This window comes from Pseudorasbora parva, chromosome 15 (genome assembly GCF_024679245.1).
Source record: "Pseudorasbora parva isolate DD20220531a chromosome 15, ASM2467924v1, whole genome shotgun sequence".
Lineage (NCBI taxonomy): Eukaryota > Metazoa > Chordata > Actinopteri > Cypriniformes > Gobionidae > Pseudorasbora > Pseudorasbora parva.
The window spans coordinates 42,865,069-42,883,815 of NC_090186.1; the positions used below are offsets into that span (position 1 = coordinate 42,865,069).

Consider the following 18,747-nt stretch of genomic DNA (forward strand, 5'->3'; position numbering starts at 1 on the left):
TTTCCTGAATGTTTCATGACATTGGGTGGAAAGACTATTCATTAAATATCCCACTGTCCAAATTATACTTTATAAGCATGGATGATTTTTGTAGTTCCCTGCCGTTCTGACATCACGGACGATGTTTTTTATGCTGCTAAAGGACATTTCAGTGGAAATAGTGCTTACACAGTTATCAGTGTCAGTCTGTAAACACTATGTTGCCTATAAAATGTCTGGCATATCTCAGGTTGGATGCCAAATATGTGTGTACAAATTGAATAAAACTCCTGGTCTTATAGTTAATACGAATCAGTGCGCATTATCTTTCATCAAAAGTGTGATAACTTTCTCTGCCTCTTGCAGAAAGCCATTTCCTTCGACTAATGTCACCTGGTCTGTGTGGACTAGTAAAAAATTTAACCAATCATCTTACTTATTCAGGTACTGATCAAAAGTTTGGGGTTTGTAAGATTTTGTAATGTTTTGGAAAGCTCAATAAGAATGCATTTATTCGATAAAAAAATACTGTAAAGACTGTGAAATATATAGTAAAGTGTAATTTATTGCTGTGATCAAAGCTGAATTTATCATCATTACGCCAGTCTTCAGTGTCATTCTCATTTGAGGATTTGATGCTCAAGAAATATTTATGATTATTATCAGTGTTAAAAACAGTCATAATTTTGTGGAAACTGAGCAACAAAAAAAAAAATCAGGGTTCTTTGATTAATAGAAAGTTCAAAAGAACCGCACTACAAATCAATTTAATGCATCCCTGCCTAAAAGAAAAATTGTATTCATTTCTTAAAAAGACGAAATCTTATGGACCCAAAGTTTTTTAGTGTTCATTAGTGTTTTTTTAGTGTTCAACACCCATTTTCACTACCTAAACCCAATGAAAAAAATTATTTTGGGACCCATTTTGTGTTCTTGTTGAAAAAATAAAATGAGTTTAATGTTCCCATTAAAGTATAAAGCAGCGCATGATGTCTGACAAATACTTTTACAGTGAGTTTCGTGTCAAGATCTGTATAAATAAGCTTGATGAAAGTGTCTTTAAACAGCGATTAGGCTGGTGAAAATAGCTGGTCTGCAGCTCTACACTGAAGGAGACCTTCAAGACACTCACTATCAGTGACAAACTAAACAAATGGCTTGCTAAACATGAGCTGATTCTCCCATATATCCCTGTCAGTCTGTCATACCGAGCTAAACATTTGAACATGCTGCTCTTAAAAGCTTCTTTCACCAAGGACGATAAACACAAATTTACAATAACTATATTAGTGTCCAAACCAGCGTACAATATCGTTCTGGGATGCGTTTCCTGAAGCCAACTACAGTTGTGGGCCCTATTTTAATGATCTGAGCTCATGGTCTGAAGCTCATGACACAGGTGCTCTTACGCCGCATTCACACGGGGCGTAGGCGTTAACGCTTGACGGAGGGCGTGGCTAAAGCTGAGTGCTGACGCGATCGTCAAAGTGACAACAGCCAATCACATTAACTTGCCGCTTGGACCAAAACACAACACAAAAAAGCGCCTTTTTATGACAGCTAGTCTGTGAGACAAAATGGATGCCGATTTGGTTGTATGTGCAAGGGCGATTGCCCGTGTAGTTGTTGTCAGCGTACTGCACAGGTGCACGAAGCTGTTAAGTACATTAAATCCTGAAAAAGCGCCGACAGCGGGAAGAATATCATGTAGTGGTCCAGGAGCTGCGTCTGGATTTTTAACGGGCTATGGTCTGGATGTTCACGGAGCAGTAATGAACGCAATTGGCTAGCGTCTGCTGTAGGATATTTGCATACGGCGATCTGATTGGATGACGCCTGCGCTGGCGCTTGAAAAGTTGAGAATTCTTCAACTTCTGCCGCTTGCAACGCGAGTGAAGCGCCGCGACGGAACCCACAATTCAGTTCGGCAATGGATAATGTCACCCATTCAAAGTAAATGGGAAGCGTTAACGCCTACGCCCTGTGTGAAAGCGGCGTTAGAGCGTGTCTGAATCCACTTTTGCGACTCCCTCAGACGTCCCGGTTCCTAGGTTAAAAAGCACAATTTTCTCACGATTTACAAATAGTTGGAAACATTTGGGATATTGTGCTCAACTGATTAAAATATATATAACACTGGCCTAGTGGGTTTTGGATATTTTACTGAAAAAAATTGACATAGTGCACCTTTAAGAGACTAGGTACAACTCTTTTGGTCCATGCACCTGGCGTGCAGATCATTTTTAAACTGTCATTAAACAAGCAAAAGTGGATTCGGACACGCCCTACATGCCCCTGCGCCATCGATCAACTTTATTTATATATCGCGCTTTTACAATGACGATTGTTTCCAAGCAGCTTCACAGTGTTAAACAGGACAATATTGCAACGAAATTTGATTTGGCTAGTTTGATTTGGATAGTTTATAGAATTAAATAAGACCTAATTAATTAATTTTATTTGTATATTTAGTTGAATCATTTAGATCATAATTTTAGTGTCCCCAACTGAGCAAGTCACGGCAAAGGCGACCAAAGGAACCCAAACTCCATCAGGACATGATGGAGAAAAATAAACCTTGGGAGAAACCAGACTCAGTCGGGTGCCATTTCTCCTCTAGCCTATTATTAAAGGTCCCATGTCATGGGTTGTTTTATTGTTTTATAATGTTTCCTGGGGTTTACTTATATTGTTAGATGGTTTTTACATCAAAAAATGTCATTATTTAGAAATAAAAGGCATTTTTTCTATACTGATATTAGCCCTCTGTTTGGAATGCTCTGTTTCAAGAGGCGTGTCTGCTGTGTCTTCAGTGAAAACACCCACTGTTGTGATTGGCTGACATCTTTGCATTTAAAATGAGATTGCGTGCGGAGGGGGCGTGGTTTAGTCAGGCGTGACTCGCGAGCAGAGCAGCTGCAGCGCTGCCAGTCCAGAGACAGACGGAGCTGGGGAAAGATTGCTGAGGTAGTGTTATTGTACAGAGTTTTTGAGAGCGCGAGTTTGTTTTGTTTGTATCTGAGAGCTCTGAATAAACACGAGTGAACTTTGCAACGTTATTTCTCTCACAAAATGCTTTCACTACAGCTAACAAACAGACATCGACATGAATACAGTAAGAGCTTTTATTGAGCATAATGAGCACTGTCATTCAAACGTGTGATTGACCAATCCGAACATTATAAAGAGTGTTCTTTAAATGCTCTCTGTAGTTTAATCATTTAAATAACATTTGTTTCATGCTGCTAATAGAAATGATGTGAAGTTGATGGTTTTAGTCACTGACTTGATTCCCTGATGCATCAAGGCGGCCAGCTGCAGGACTGAAAGTTTTAAACAATTTAGAAAAAAAGTCTGTGTGAACTTTAATGATTAGCTACACATCAGAACTCACTGATCCCAGATCAGGCATTAATGAACACTGTTACTCACTGTTTGTGGCGATGCTGTTGAATCCGTATGGTAAAGCCGGTGCTGCTGACATCCACTGATAAAACTGACTCCTTCTCTACTAATTCTCTGGGCGGGCAAAGCAGGGGAAGGGGCGGTAACCTTTCCTGGTGTGACGTCATAACAGGAGAATTCAAGATCAGCTCGTCTGAGCTCTCAGTTTCTCAAAGGCAGAGAAAGACAGTCTGAACTCGTTTTACACGGATCAAAATTTCTTGCGACTTGGGGACAACATTTAGGCTAGGGGAACTCATATTAATGTTAAAAAACCTCGTAAAATAAAAATGTCATGCCACGGGACCTTTAAACAGTGTATAATTCTGTGTATTATTCTTGTAACCTTACACACTTAGATCATTAAAATAGAGCCCATAGTTAGACAGTTTCATCTTCCCAGTCACCCTGGTGTGTTACATTTAATTTTTTAATTAATGGGAATATACTTAAAATAAAATTCTGGGAATGCCAATGTGTTCAATTATTTAACTTCAATGAAAGGTTAGATGTTTGCAAATATTTTGAATGAAAGACCAAAAGGGTGAACAATGCAGATTTATTTTTACAGCCATCTTTGATCATATTTACTATGGGTGCCAAAAATTCAGACCTCAACCAACATAATTCATGGATCTTGTGACCATAGTTGGCTTCGGGAAACACATCCCTGTTTATTCGAAGTGCTGCTGCAGTTTTGATGCATGTCGCTTTAAATGCTTGAGCTTATTAAAGCAGGATGGATTCTGATTGGCTGTCAGTGGAAAACTCATTCTGAAAGTGATTCCATTTGTTTTCATTATAGTTGTGGTGTAAACTCTAAGCATTTTACATTTAGAACGATTTTTAGATGGATATCTTTATAGGTATCATCCTTGTTCTTGTTTGGTCATGATTTTATATTTCCATATAATTTAAATATTTCATTGTTTAAGAATAATAGATCTAGTAAGAACAATTTTGGTCATTTTTTTATTTGTTTTCCATGTTTTTCAGTGGCCAGTAATTACTCACTGGCAGGCACAGGCTCAGACTTTGGCATTGGGATCATAGTTGTGCCTGATTTTTTGCGGGCCGCCTGGATCTGATTGGCGCGTAGAGCCTGAGCGATGCAGTACTCACTGTCCTGAGCCACATCAGTCAGCCGAATGTCACACTCCACCAGACTGCTGTTGTGGGACATCGCTTCCTCCAGAAGCTTCCCGCCGTCCTGTAGGAGACAAACAGGAGATGTGACGTTTAATTTGGATAACACACAAATCAGAGACATAACTGTGAGAGAGGGACGTTAAACTAGAATGTACAATTCCTGAAGAAATTGTGAGTGGTGCTTGCCGTGGCAAAACTCGGGGCCCAGTTATGCAAAGGAGCCCACCCCCATGTACATAAAGGGTCCTTCACACTGTGCGATTTTTCAAAATCCTTTGCGAATGTCGATTGTCAGACTGTACGAATATGATCGCCGCTGTAAGCCGTGTCACATTAAGATCTCAGTTGGCATTAATGTCAGACTGTATGATAGTCAAGGCGCGCTAAAGACGGACACACACAAGAAAACTCGTCCGGAGTTTTATATCATCAATGAATGCCGCGTTTGGTGACGGTGAGCTGCATTACACGCGGGACTGAAATGGAGCCTACAGAGAAATCTCTAGCTCTCGTTTTGGTCATAGTTTATCTTGAAAAACTGAGATATTTGACTCTCGTCGTAGGAGAAGTCACACTGCAGGATTGTGTGCCAAATCTTCTGACACTGCCAGAATTTAATCTGAGGCCAAATTTGATCACAGCGCTCATTAATCGGCTGCCGGTGAAGATGTCAAACTAACGACCAAAGACGTCAGATTTTAGCCTAGGATCAGAGGAATCTTTTAGGATTTGCAAAATTGGTCTCAGACGGCCAAATCGTGGGCAAAATCGCACAGTGTGCACCCGGCTTAAGTCCTAGGGTTGATTTATTTCATTCAAGACTTGCTTTAAACCAAAGCGAACATGAAATGGCATTTGCAGCCCGTTTTACAACAAGTAAAACATTAAATGAGAAAAATAATGGTTGAGACTTGATTTGATCTATCATAAATGAATGTGGGAGTGAAAAGAGCTCAGTTAATAAGGATAACATTTTACCACAAACAATATTAAACAGCTATTAAGAAAGTTATTAAGAAAGTCTGGGGCAGGAAAGATTTTTTTTAATGCTTTTGAAAGAAGTCTCTTATGTTAAAAAAAAAATGTAATACAGTAAAATTGTGAAATATTATTTTTTATATATATATTTTTTATATATATAATTTAAAATATCTGTTTTCTATGTGAATATATAATAAAGTGTAATTTATTCCTGTGATCAAAGCTATGACCTTTCCGACGTGTGTCGCAGAGCAGCACAAGATGAGCAATTTAGGTTAAAAAGTATATAGTCTTTTTTTTTTTTAAATGACCGATTGTTTTACTGGATCAGACTCTATTCCTCTGGGATCATCAGAGTCTCTGAAGCTCTTCCTCTGAAACTGCGCTGATTTGGACCTTCAGCCATTGGTTCCCATTGAAGTCCATTATGTGGAGAAAAATCCTGGAATGTTTTCCTCAAAAAACATCATTTCTTTTTGACCGAAGAAAGAAAGACATGAACATCTTGGAACAAATGGGGGTGAAGAAATTATCAGGAAATGTTCATTTTGAAGTGAACTAATCCTTTAAAGGGATAGTTCACTTTAAAATGCAAATTCTGTCATCCTTTACTCACCCTCAAGTTGTTTCAAACCAGTATGAGTTTCTTTCTTCAGCTGAACACAAGGGAAGATATTTGTGATATTACCAAACAGTTAACTGGAGCCATTGACTTCCATAGTATTTTTTTTCCTACTATGGAAGTCAATGGCTCCAGTTACCTGTTTGGTTACTGACTTTCTTCAAAATATCTTCCCTTGTGTTCAGCTGAAGAAAGAAACTCATACAGGTTTGAAACAACTTGAGGGTGAGTAAAGGATGACATAATTTTCATTTTAAAGTGAAATATCCCTTTAAAAAAGCAAGTATATAGAGACCTAATGCTTTTGATTAATTTTTTATTTATTTTTTATGATCAGACCATCATAATTTAGTAGGACTGCATCCGATTTTTTGGTTAGTGCTGAATATCTCTAGCACTATCCAGAGGTCGAAGTACTCCGATGACGAAGCATATCACGTTTTGCAGTACAGCTTCAAATTAAAATACATTTAACATTAAGATCCCTTGACTCTGAGAGAGCAGACTAATGTTTCTGGTGTGTAGCGCCAGAGCTCTTTCCTGAATGAGAGGCAATTGTTTGAAATACGATTTGTCCTGAAACGGAGATGGGATGAGCGGATAAATGCGGGAATCGTTTGGACGATCCGTCCCAGGAGAAAGGTAATCCCCATCCCACATGTCCGTGTGTTAGCGCACATCCATCCGGCAGCCATGAATAATTGATTGTGAACTACAGGGCTGTATCATTTCATATTCATCTCTTTGCAGACAATTAAATGCTTTTAAACATCCTTTGTTTTTCATTGTACAAAAGATAATAGAGAAAGTAAATGTTGCAATATTATGCAATGATGAGAATGTTATTAATGCACTAGCTAGAATGCTTTTTTTCACGTCACTACATGGGATTTATTTCCAGCCATTTTAACATACAAAAAGTGAAAATTATAGTCTTAATATGATGCAAAAAGTAATTTTTTTTACCCAGTATTCTTGTCCTGTTTTCCAGTACAAATATCTAAACATTAGATACATATACTTGAGATGCAAAATAACAAACAGAATATTTGATGAAAAAAAAGTATGCAAAGAATGAGAACAAATATCTAAATAAAAATGTAATAAAATAAAATATTACCCCATTGAGAGATTTTTTCTTGTTTTAATCATTTTGTCTTGTTTATAAGAAAACATCTTATGTTCTTAAAAATAAGATATTTTAGTGGAAAACAAGGCAAAAATACAGGTGCAAAATATTAAGTATTGTTTCCTGAAATTTTAAGTGAAGTTTATGTTAAAAATGAGAAAATATCTACCAATAAGTCAAAATTTGCTTTTTTATTTAACTTTTTTAATTAATTAATTTATAACATTTTTAATTTTTGTTTTAATTTTCCCCCTTGTTCTTGTTCTTGTTCTGCAAAACAAGACAAAATACATTTTTACAGTGAATTATGACAGCTTATTCAAATGTATCTTACTTTAAGAATGTTTTGAGAAAAACAAGACAAAAACACAGAGTAAGAAATTAACTTTTTAAACCTAAACCTAAATGAGAACATGTTAAACATTATAATCTGAGGTTTACTCACAACTCCCAGTTTGTTGTTGGACAGGTTTAGGCTCTTGAGGGTCCAGTTCTCCACCAAGGCCTGAGACAGCGCCACGGCCGTGGGCTCTGTCATTTTATTTCCCCCCAGATGAAGGTTCACCAAAGTCTGGTTCTTCATCAAAGCCTGAGCCAGAGCTTGACCTCCTTCATCCCCGATGCGGTTGAGCCTCAGGTTGAGGGACGTCAGGTTGGCGTTTTTGCCCAGAGCATGAGCCAGTGCCTGAGCTCCAGAAGCTCTTATCTGGTTGTTGCAGACGACCAGTCTCTTCAGCTGACTGCGGTTCAGAAGTTTTCCGATGGCTCGGGCTCCACGGTCGCTGATGTGATTATGTGAAAAGTCCAGCTCCTGCAGGGACGGGTGATCCAATAGCTGACCCACAAGCATGCAACACTTATCATCGTCCACCTTACTGCGATGGATCCTGAAGACCTGGTGAGAAAAGATGGAATTAAAAAAACAAACAATGATGCTCTGAACAATGCCAGGGGCTCTCAAGCAGGACAAAAAAAGATAAATGACGTGTATGCTATACTTCAAGTCTTCTGGAGTCATATCATAATTCTGCATGAAGACCAGGCTTAAAGGGATAGTTCAAGCAAAAATGAAACATTAATTCCTCGCCCTCATGTCGTTCCAAACCTGTAAGACCTTCGTTCATCTTCAAAACACAAATGAAGATATTTTTTATGAAATCCAAGAGCTTTCTGTCCCACCATAGACAGCAATTTAATTAACACTTTCAAGGTCCAAAAGGAAGTAAAGACATCGTTAAAATAGTCTATGTGACTCCAGTGGTTCAACATTAATGTTATGAAGCACCGAGAATACTTTTTGTGCACAAAAAAACCCTAAAATACCAACTTTATTCAATAATTTCTTCTCTTCAACATCATTCCAGGGTTCCCACAACTTGGAGAACTTCAAACTCAAGGACCTTTCAAGGGCTTTCCAGGTCCAATACCCTGAATCAAAATCAACGACTTAAAGTGGGGGCACATTTCAAGAAGTGATAGCAAAGTTACTTGTGTTAAGATACATTGTTACAGGTTTTATGAGTCAAACACATAGACAGTAAAAAATAAGGACATAGTGTCCGTGACGTCACCCATAGGATTCTTTAGAGCAGTTTTGAAGTGTAAAGTAGGGTCGAGCTGACCGCACACGTCACGCCCGGATAACAGAAAATGGGCAAAGTGGCGGGATGTGGGCGGAGCTGAGGTGACGTGATGACTAAAAGACAGCAGACAAACAGCAATCCACCTCTCACTCAAAGTGGCCACGCCTTAATTATGCACAACTTTAAGGCTTTATATAATGTAAACTAATGAGTTATAAAAAAATTCACCCCTCTCACAGTTGTCATGAAGGGGGAAATTAGCCGTAAAGACAAAAAATACAATTTGTCCCAGGCTGTAAACATGTTTTTTTTCTGCTGTAAAGTTGAGCATTTTAAAATGGGGCTCAATGAGATTCTGCTCCTTCTGGAGCCGCTCTAGTGGCCAGTCGAGGAATTGCAGTTTAAGTCACTTCCGTATTGGCTTCAACAGAAACTGAGGGAGGTTGCTGCTTGCTCAAAAACCAATAACAAGAATTTTTTTGCATTTATTTTTGGCCATATGACCGAGATCTGATATTATATTTTTCATATTTCTGTTTTGCATAAATCTGAAGAATAGTCGGTGCATCCTATACTGTATTCTAAAACTATCTGATAATAACTTTTGCATGGATTTTTATTGAAAAGAGCTTAGGCTCATGTAACCAAAAGTTTTACTAGATATGAATATACCTTTAAGTTCCATACCTCATGGGTTTACATTATCGAAACAAGCAAAGCAATTCAACATTACATAAAATAAAAAAATTGGGTAACAGATTATCCCAAATGTTTTATATACAGTCATTGACTGAGCATATTCGGGTTTGGTTTGGCACTGAAAACGTTGAGGTACCATCGTAGTAGTTTTGTGTGTGCGTGAACGTCATGGCAACATACAACACAAAGTACCTCACGCACTTTGTACGCATAGGCGATGAAGTGATGCTGAAATAACACATTAGCGGACCGGAGGGAATCTTTTTCAGAAAACTTCTTGCACAAAAAAATTAATTCAAGCACTTTTTTTATGACCTTATGGGCCCTATCTTGCACCCAGCGCAATTGACTTTGTACACCGACGCATGTGTCATTCCTATTTTGCACCCGCGCAAAGCACGCTTTTCCCTCCACAGAAGCACGTCACTAAACTAGAGAATGAACTTGCGCTCCCTGGGCGGTTCAGCGCAAAAAAGGAGGCGTGGTCCGGCGCAAACAATCCCTGGTGCTATTTTGCTGTTCCATTAAACAATTGAGCCACTGACCAGAAAAAACCTGGTCTAAAGTCAGTGGCGCGTTGCGCGTTGTTCATTATGCTATTTTAAGGGCGCATGCTTGACCATAATGTATAGCGTGCACAACATGCATACACTTTGCTCATGTAATCTACACAGATGCAACAGTTATTTTTGCAAATCAAAAATTGTTACACTAAAACAAATATTAACACATGAGATGACGGATACCATTGTGGTGTGCCACGAAGATGTGAAAAAATAGTCATAAATCTAGCTTACAAATTATTCAGGCTAATTGTAGTAATTAAGGATCAGACCTGTTTGCCCAATAGTGGCAAGACATATATGTATATAAGGACATCTGTCTTTCACTGCTCTTACAAGAACATCAGTCTCCTCGGCTGTGAACCGCTCCTGGCGTGCGCCTGGTAAATACGCCATAATAATAGCGACCCATAATGGAACTTGCGCAGTTGCTTTTAAAGGGAATGTTGGATGACGCTCTGATTAGTTTATTCACGTTATGCCCAAACCACACCTACAAATAATGAAGCTACTTCAGACCAACCCATTTGAGATTTGCGCCGGGCGCAAGAGCCATTTATCCCGCCGGGAAAATGGCAACAGCGCCGAGACCCGCCCACAAAGTTACTTGCGCTTCGCGCTGTGACACTTGCGTTTCAGATCGTTAAAATAGGGCCCTATGTATCTATGTATGTTTATTTTCAAATACTTTCCAGGTCACTATTGGCCTATTCCTGGGTCAGCATTCACACGTATGTGCCGTGGTGCTCATGTGAACAGCATCAGCCAATGACGTTCTGACGTAGAAACGCTGTACTGTTTTGACTACCTCAAAAGTGTAGGAGAATGACGTTGAAGAGAAGAAACTGTTGAATAAAGTTGCTCTTTTTGTGTGATTTTGTGCAACAAAAAGTATTCTCATCGCTTTATAAAATTAAGGTTGAACCACTGCTGTCACATTAACTATTGTAACGTTGTCTTTACTACCTTTCTAGACCATGAAAGTTGAAATGCCGTTGCAGCCTATGGATGGTTCAGAAACCGTTCTGATTTATTAAAAGATTTCTGAATTTGTGTTACAAAGATGAACGAAGGTCTTACGGGTTTGGGACGACATGAGGGTGCCAGAATTTTCATTTTTGGGTGAACTAACCCTTTAATGTGATCCTATATTTTGTATAGCCTATAAAAAGTTTTTTCAAAATATGAAAATACTAAATAAAACAACTACTAATGATAACAATAACTGAACCTGTAAAGTCTTGCAGGAAGCGAGGGCTTTTGCCAGGGATTCGCAGTCTCTGAAGGTGAACTCAAACAAATTCCACTCAAAGTTCATGCCGCATCCTTTCACTCCATACGCCACGTTGAGCTCTTCCAAGTTCGGCAGTTTGTCGAGCAGAATGCGGAAATCAAAGTGATCCAATGAGGGTCCTTCACTCCCCATATCACTGGCACAATCTGAACCGTCGTCCTCATCAAACCTGGTCGGATCTTTAATGGGAGGCAGCAGCTGAGAGACATTTAGGCGCTTTACGTAGTTTCGACACAGTGGCACCAGATCCAGGACTGTCTTGGTGTCGGTTGCATCAGGGATGAAGAGTTCAATGATGCCCTCTAGATGACGCTCGAAGAACATGCGCTTCCAGCTGTTGCCGTATGTGGAGACGTCACAGAGATGCCAGCGACCTTCACAGCAGCGCTTCCAGTAGCTCTCATCACTGATGAGGTTTGCGGTGACGTTCAAGGAAAGAGACGTTGGAAGTCGCTGGAGGACATACGCTTTATATTTGGGCTTGAGTTCATCCAGAATGGGGTTCTCTGCAAAATATGAAAACACAGTACAGGCATTCGTTTATTAAAGGCACAATATGTAAGATTTCTGAATTTAAATATCCAAAAACCACTAGAACAATGTTATATATTTTGCTGACTTGTGTTCTTACATTATCCCAAATGTTTAAATCCAGAGAAGTAAGCCATTTTAATCAGGACTCTATCAATTACATCCTAGCCATGTTACCCTCGATTTTCATTTTATTTTGTAGAAACCATGGAAACACCAAAGACGCTTTAATATACCGGAATGATGCGTTTTATTAGACTGGGGAGGAACTGTTTGGACACATTCATTAACAGAAAACTAATCATTAGCTCAACACAGTTAGTCTTATTGTTTAAATCCCGTTTTCTTGATTTACCGCGAGAACCATGTTTTACCATGCCTAATATCGACATCTTACTGCAGCGTGAACAAGTGTCTCATAGTAGCGCTGAGCAAACGCACAGAGTAACTTTCAAGTTCAGCACACTCAAATGTGTGTAATATGATAAAACAGCGCTGCGCTACTACACATACACGAGTGGAAGAAGCAGAAGCGCTCGTCTGTGTCAGAATAAAAGCTGTGTGTCGCACTCGTCTCTCATTCGCAATCGCTCTCAACGCTCCTATCCTGCTTCATACTACAGTAACGTTAATAAATATTCAATACATCAGCTCATCCATGAATATAATTTCTGCCCAAGGCCTATCGGAATATTTTCCACCGGCTGTGGAGGTGAAGACAACAACTCCCATGATTCCACAAAATCAAGCAACGCCTTTGTTTTGAATAAGCGGCCTCTAGCGGCAAAAATTACATATTGTGCCTTTAATAACATCTGCAAATAATTACAATACACTCTCATAAAAAAGGTATAAAAGCTGTCACTAGGGAAGTACTCTTTGAAAAATACACCTAGGTACCTTGGTCACCCATAGAGGGAAATACTGTATTAGTACCTTTTGAAAGGATACTGCCTCAGTAACAAATATTGTACCTTTTTTCTGAGTGTCAATGAAGCTTATTTTTAGGGTGTAGACAGCCTGGTATAGTTATAATTGCTTATTTCTCTGGATTTAAACATTCTTGGAAACATTTGTGATAATGTAAGAAGTAGGCCTACACAAGTCAACAAAATATAAAACATTGTTCTAGTGGTTTTTGGATATTTTTATAAAAAAAATCTTATCGTACCTTTGAAAGAACATATACCTAAATAGAAAATATTCGTAACTTTGAAAGGCCAACAATGACAACTGTTGTACGTTTTGTAGAGTTAATGGGTATGAGGTGGTTATATGAATGACTAAACTAAATAATAGACTAAATGTGTATTGTTTACCTTCAAAGTGTTTTATAATATGCTGTAGACAGAGTGTTGTTAGTAAAGGAACCAGCGCCAGCGACCACTCGGGATCCTCCGCGATGACGCTGCGCATCTTCTGCCCACCAGCGGCGGCGTTCGCCGGCCTCACCGGAGCATACACACCCCTGGGTCTCCGTGAAGACGGACTCTGAGACATACCGCTAAAACTGGCAGAAAAACATCTTTAAGAATCAGGGACATTAAATCACTATTGCTGAAGGGGTTAACAACTTTTCTTGATGGACGTAATTGTGTATTCCCGTTAAAAGAGTCGTTTTTAAATCACTAAAAGTTTAAAATAATGAATGTGAATTGAATATACATAAAATTAATGAATCAAATAGTTATATCACTTCATAATGTTGGCGACTCACTTTCAGTTCCTCTGTAACGTTTGATGTTACCATGGCAGCAGAGACGTGCCTTCAGTACGTCACTCCCCGCTGATCACGCGCCTGTATGATGTGTGAAAGCCTCGCGATTAAAATAAACCAAAATTCACACTTTGTAAATGCACAGAAGACTAGTCTAAAAGCTAAAAACGCATATAGAAGATAAGAAGGCGGCCAAATAACAAAACTAGCCAAGGTGTGGGGAAATGTATGTCTGTGTTCACTCCTGTTATCAATCATAACAAATATTTTAATAGTTTGACATATAACACAAAACCAAATGTTTTTTTTAATAATATAATATACTGCTTTTCAATCACACACATGACAAATGACACAGCACAGCTTGCAATCAATGTGATGATTAACATAATTTCTGCAGAACATTTCAAATGTGTTTTTGCAGCTCACACACAACCCACAAATTCACTTCAAAGACATGCAAAGAAACTGAATGAGGGCCTCACCTCAGAACCAAGTGTTTCCCTTTTGTAATGCACATGTGGAGCAGACCATGCAAATAATAGTAACAATAATTTGTTTTATTTATAAGGAAGAAAATCATGAGTAAGCAAGATACAGACATACACGCACACAGCCTACATACACACAACTACTATTACAAACCATAAAATCCCCAAATAATATGATCAGAGTGACCGTAAATAGACTGTAAACAAATTCAAATCAAAGACAGAAAGCTGCCTTTGTAAGGATACATGCATTATGAATGGATATATAAACTCATCCAATTTAAAATGTGTTTGGAAACATCACATCTGAGAGACGATTCACACATCTGAAAATGAGGTCAAACTTTGTGAATCTGACCACAGCACCTGCACAAACGTGGGAAAAACATTATCTCAGTGCAGATCTTATGTTAGATTTGGTTTTGTCATGGCAATGAAACAAAACAGTTTAATGCGTAACACACTTTGCATAAAATGAGCAGTTTGAGCTCCAGTAGCTCGTCTGTTTGATCGGACCACACGGGCCAGCCTTCGCTCCCCACGTGCATCACTGAGCCTTGGCCGCCCATGACCCTGTGGCCGGTTCTCCACTGGTCCTTCCTTCACTGTAAAAAAATATTGTTGGTTTAACTTAACAAAAGTAAGTAACCTGGTTGCCTTAAAATGTTGAGTTTATTGAAATAAAAAATTTGAGTTGATACAATGAAGGAAATTGGTTTAATAAATAGAAACTCAAAATATTACTGTATTTGAACCACATAAAAATTTTGATAAATCATGAAAATAGCACAATTTGGCATGTTTCACTGCATCTTTACGAATAAAAACACACAATTAACCAATATGCTTACAAAATCGTATTATTTGAATAAAGGTGGTCGATTCTCAAACATGTTCATTGTATCAACTCAAATTTTTTATTTCAATGAAATCAAAATTAAGGCAACCAGGTAACTCATTTTTTAAATAATTTTTTACAGCACTTTTGATAGATACTGACCCCTGCAGACCGGGAACAGCCCACAAGAGCTGCAGTTTTGGAGATGCTCTGACCCTAGCCATCACAATTTGGCCCTTGTTAAACTCGCTCAAATCCTTACGCTTGCCCATTTTTCCTGCTTCTAACACATCAACTTCTGACCGCAGAACCTGCACAAATGTGTGAAAAAATCATCTCAGTACAGATCTTATGTTAGATTGCGTTCTGTAATAATGGCCACGAAACAAAACATGCGTAACACTTTGGATAAAATGCAATTAATCCACCAAATTTGGTTAATGTAGAGAATAGTATAGTAAATCATAATGCAGTGAACTATTATATAGCACATATAAAAGGGTTTAAAAGACACATTTTGTCATTTTTGTCTGACAACAATGGATGAGAACTAATTGAGCTAACTAATGACACCATGATGGGCAAAACACAAAAAGCTTTCAGTTTTTAGTTGAAAATTATGTTTTCATTTAAAGAATTAGAGAAGGAAAGTGCTTGACTGTCATTAAAATAATGTCACAATGTGAAACAAATTTAGAAACAGGCTTTATATTCTTTATGCAAAATGCAATATTTCTTCCTTTTGATTATGAGATGAAATGATCAACACATTTTTTTAAATGCATCCATGTACAGGAGTAGGCACACAGCTCACAAGGTTGAGACAATATATATATATATATATTCACAGCTATATGCATCAGATCACATTGTAAAAACGACTGTCTAGACAAACAACTGCATGATCAGCACTAACCTCCAAACACTCATTATGCTTCTGTCAACCTCAGCATGAACAACTTCAGACAATCTCAGCAGCAGCAGTTTTAAGATGTGCTGCAGGACGCTGAATGTTCGACTGACACCCACAACTGCTGAGATTTCAGCCCTCAGAAAGACTCTTCCATATTGACCTAAAAGCTAATGTCACGCTTCATTAGACACCTTGTTTCGACACCGCAGCAGCCATACAAACACATCAGCCTTTTTCCACCAAACAAATAGGTCCATATTTAAGGCTAGAGATTGAACAAACCCATAACCTTCAGGACAAACTTGCATGAGGCAGTTAAAGTTAACTAAAACCATTGTATTAGTGGTCATAATGTAATGCCTGCTTTGTGTGTGTGTATATACATATATATATATATATATATATATATATATATATATATATATATATATATATATATATATAGTGTTGGTCCCCCTTTTGCTGCCAAAACAGCCCCGACTCATCGAGGCATGGACTCCACTAGACCCCTGAAGGTGTGCTGTGGTATCTGGGACCAAGACGTTAGCAGCAGATCCTTTAAGTCCTGTAAGTTGCGAGGTGGGACCTCCATGGATCAGACTTGTTTGTTCAGCTCATCCCACAGATGCTCGATTGGATTGAGATCTGGGGAATTTGGAGGTCGAGTCAACGCCTCGAACTGGTTGTTGTGCTCCTCAAACCATTCCTGAAGCATTTGTGCTTTGTGTCAGGAGCATTATCCTGCTGGAAGAGCCACAGCCACCAGAATACCGTTTCCATGAAAGGCTGAACATGGTCTCAGCAATGCTTAGGTAGGTGGAGCGTGTCAAAGTAACATCCACATGGATGGAGGACCCAAGGTTTACCAGCAGAACATTGCCCAAAGCATCACACTGCCTCCACCGGCTCGCCTTCTTCCCATAGTGCATCCTGGGGCCATGTGTTCCCCCAAAAAATTCTCTCTCAAATTTCAAACATGCATACACTCACGATTTTAACATTTAAGCGCATCACACACTAAGATATTAAGATTATCGTGCCAGGACGCACACCTCACATGATCTCATGGGGAAGCGGATGTAAACATGTACGTAGCAGATCGTCATTGATGTCTCAACAGGTAATGCTCAAATTTGCTAGCAGCTTTCTACACTCACCCCAGTATGTTCACAACCAAGTCGATTTCTTCTCAGCTCTTCTCTTTGTCTGTTGTGTCATGTTTTCAAAGACACATTATACAAATAGACGTATTGTAAACCCTCCACAAGCCGTTCCGACATCGCTGTTCAACAGACCCGGACACAGCAGCTTGTGTGGCGGTCACAATTTCAAAAGGGCTTTCAATTACTTCTCTCATTGGCTATTGTAAAAGAACTGATGTATTCATCCCGATTTAAAATCCGAAATATCAAATGTTTGATTCGATCGGGGCGGTCCCAATTTGTGTGAGAGCAGGGAGGTGCAAGATTCGATCTGTGAATGCCTCACATTAGCAGATAATCTGCACCGAACATCAGAACCAATCAAGATTTTTTGGCATAAATCGCCCTAAAACTCCTCTAGTCTGAGCCCAGCTGTAGTCTTTTTGTTCAAATCTTGTTTTCGTCATCAAGCCACACCTTTGTTTTAAATAAGCAACTTCTAGTGGCGAAAAACTACATATTGTGCCTTTAACAACCATGGAATATTTCCAATTCACAAAAGGTTCTTGATAGTGCATGGAAAAGGGATCTTTGGACTATTAAAATGCAATTTATATTGAGAAATTTATTATATATATATATATATATATATATATATATATATATATATATATATATATATATATATATATATATATATAAAATGGGGAAAAGTTCTTTAGGGAACCAAAAATGTTTCTTATAGCATTGCTGTGAAAACCCCCCTGCTTTATTTTTAACAGTGAACTGATGCAACAAAAACCATAGAAAAAGTGTAATCACACAGTTTGCAAATATCAAGGCCTGGATATTACAGCCTCCACCACAGTCAAGCGCTTCTCATGGTTTGATCATTTCATTTCCTAGAAAGAGATCGAGTCACTCATATTGCGGCACTCCCTGCCTTATCTACCGATGCAACATGACAAGGGAGAGAAAGAACTGAGGGCGAGAGCGTTGCTGGCACGCTTCTCTTTACGACACATCAGTGACGGGAACGCAAGAGCCAAGGCCCGTCCGGAGCCCGCGGCGGCCCGTCACTGTCGTGCCGGTGTAATCCCACCTGACAAGACACACACTTCCCGAGTCCCGCGCCGGCGCCGCTAATAGCCTGGAATGACGGACCGATGAGCTCTCGATGTTGGCGGTGAAGTGTGCTCTCCATGCGGCCCGTTCGGGTGAATCACAGCGCAGGCGTTCAACGGCTGCTCTAGACCTTCACGCATCACCTCGAGCCGTTTAGTCAAGATTCTGTGCTTTCAGGATAAGTAAACAATGGTTAAGTTAGAATAACAATGCAGCATATTATAAATTAGTTTGCTTTGCTTAGATCATCAGCTAGATTTTGGGTGTTTGCACATGGAAAAGTTGCTGACACAATGTTAAAGGGGTCATGAACTGAAAAATAAAATGTGACCTTTTGACACCTTTTGTCATCATTCTATAGGAATATTCTGTTTCGGAACTGAAAACTTCCATCTTAGTCAAAAAATAGCCTTTATTGTAACCAAGCCCAATGAACCTTTGGCCACGCCCACTTGCGTGTTAGTGCGATGACTAGGACAGGAGAGTGAATCACTGGAATAAATATAATGCTGTAATCAACACTTTTAAAGATTAGTAACCTTGAGGG

The 18,747-nt window shown here is 39.0% G+C and overlaps 1 protein-coding gene across 3 annotated transcripts; it reads right to left on the reverse strand.

The window, feature by feature from the left end:
* Positions 1–2,657: 2,657 nt before the first annotated feature.
* tcte1 (t-complex-associated-testis-expressed 1) lies at positions 2,658–18,637 on the reverse strand. 3 transcript variants are annotated; one of them, XM_067418255.1, is made up of 11 exons: positions 18,178–18,637; positions 15,183–15,331; positions 14,647–14,787; positions 14,177–14,548; positions 13,692–13,772; positions 13,294–13,484; positions 11,381–11,949; positions 7,750–8,199; positions 4,546–4,633; positions 3,412–3,536; positions 2,658–3,302 (listed from the first exon to the last, which is right to left on the reverse strand). In XM_067418255.1, the coding sequence occupies exons 6-11, from the start codon at positions 13,472–13,474 to the stop codon at positions 3,282–3,284; spliced, it is 1,434 nt and encodes a 477-aa protein (XP_067274356.1). In that variant the 5' UTR covers positions 13,475–13,484; positions 13,692–13,772; positions 14,177–14,548; positions 14,647–14,787; positions 15,183–15,331; positions 18,178–18,637; the 3' UTR covers positions 2,658–3,281. The 3 variants fall into 3 exon arrangements, with proteins under 3 accessions (XP_067274356.1, XP_067274355.1, XP_067274357.1); XM_067418254.1 differs by lacking the exon at positions 18,178–18,637 and having other exon boundaries at positions 14,177–14,787; positions 15,183–15,602; XM_067418256.1 differs by lacking the exons at positions 2,658–3,302; positions 3,412–3,536 and having other exon boundaries at positions 3,933–4,633; positions 14,177–14,787.
* Between the last annotated feature and the right edge of the window lie 110 nt (positions 18,638–18,747).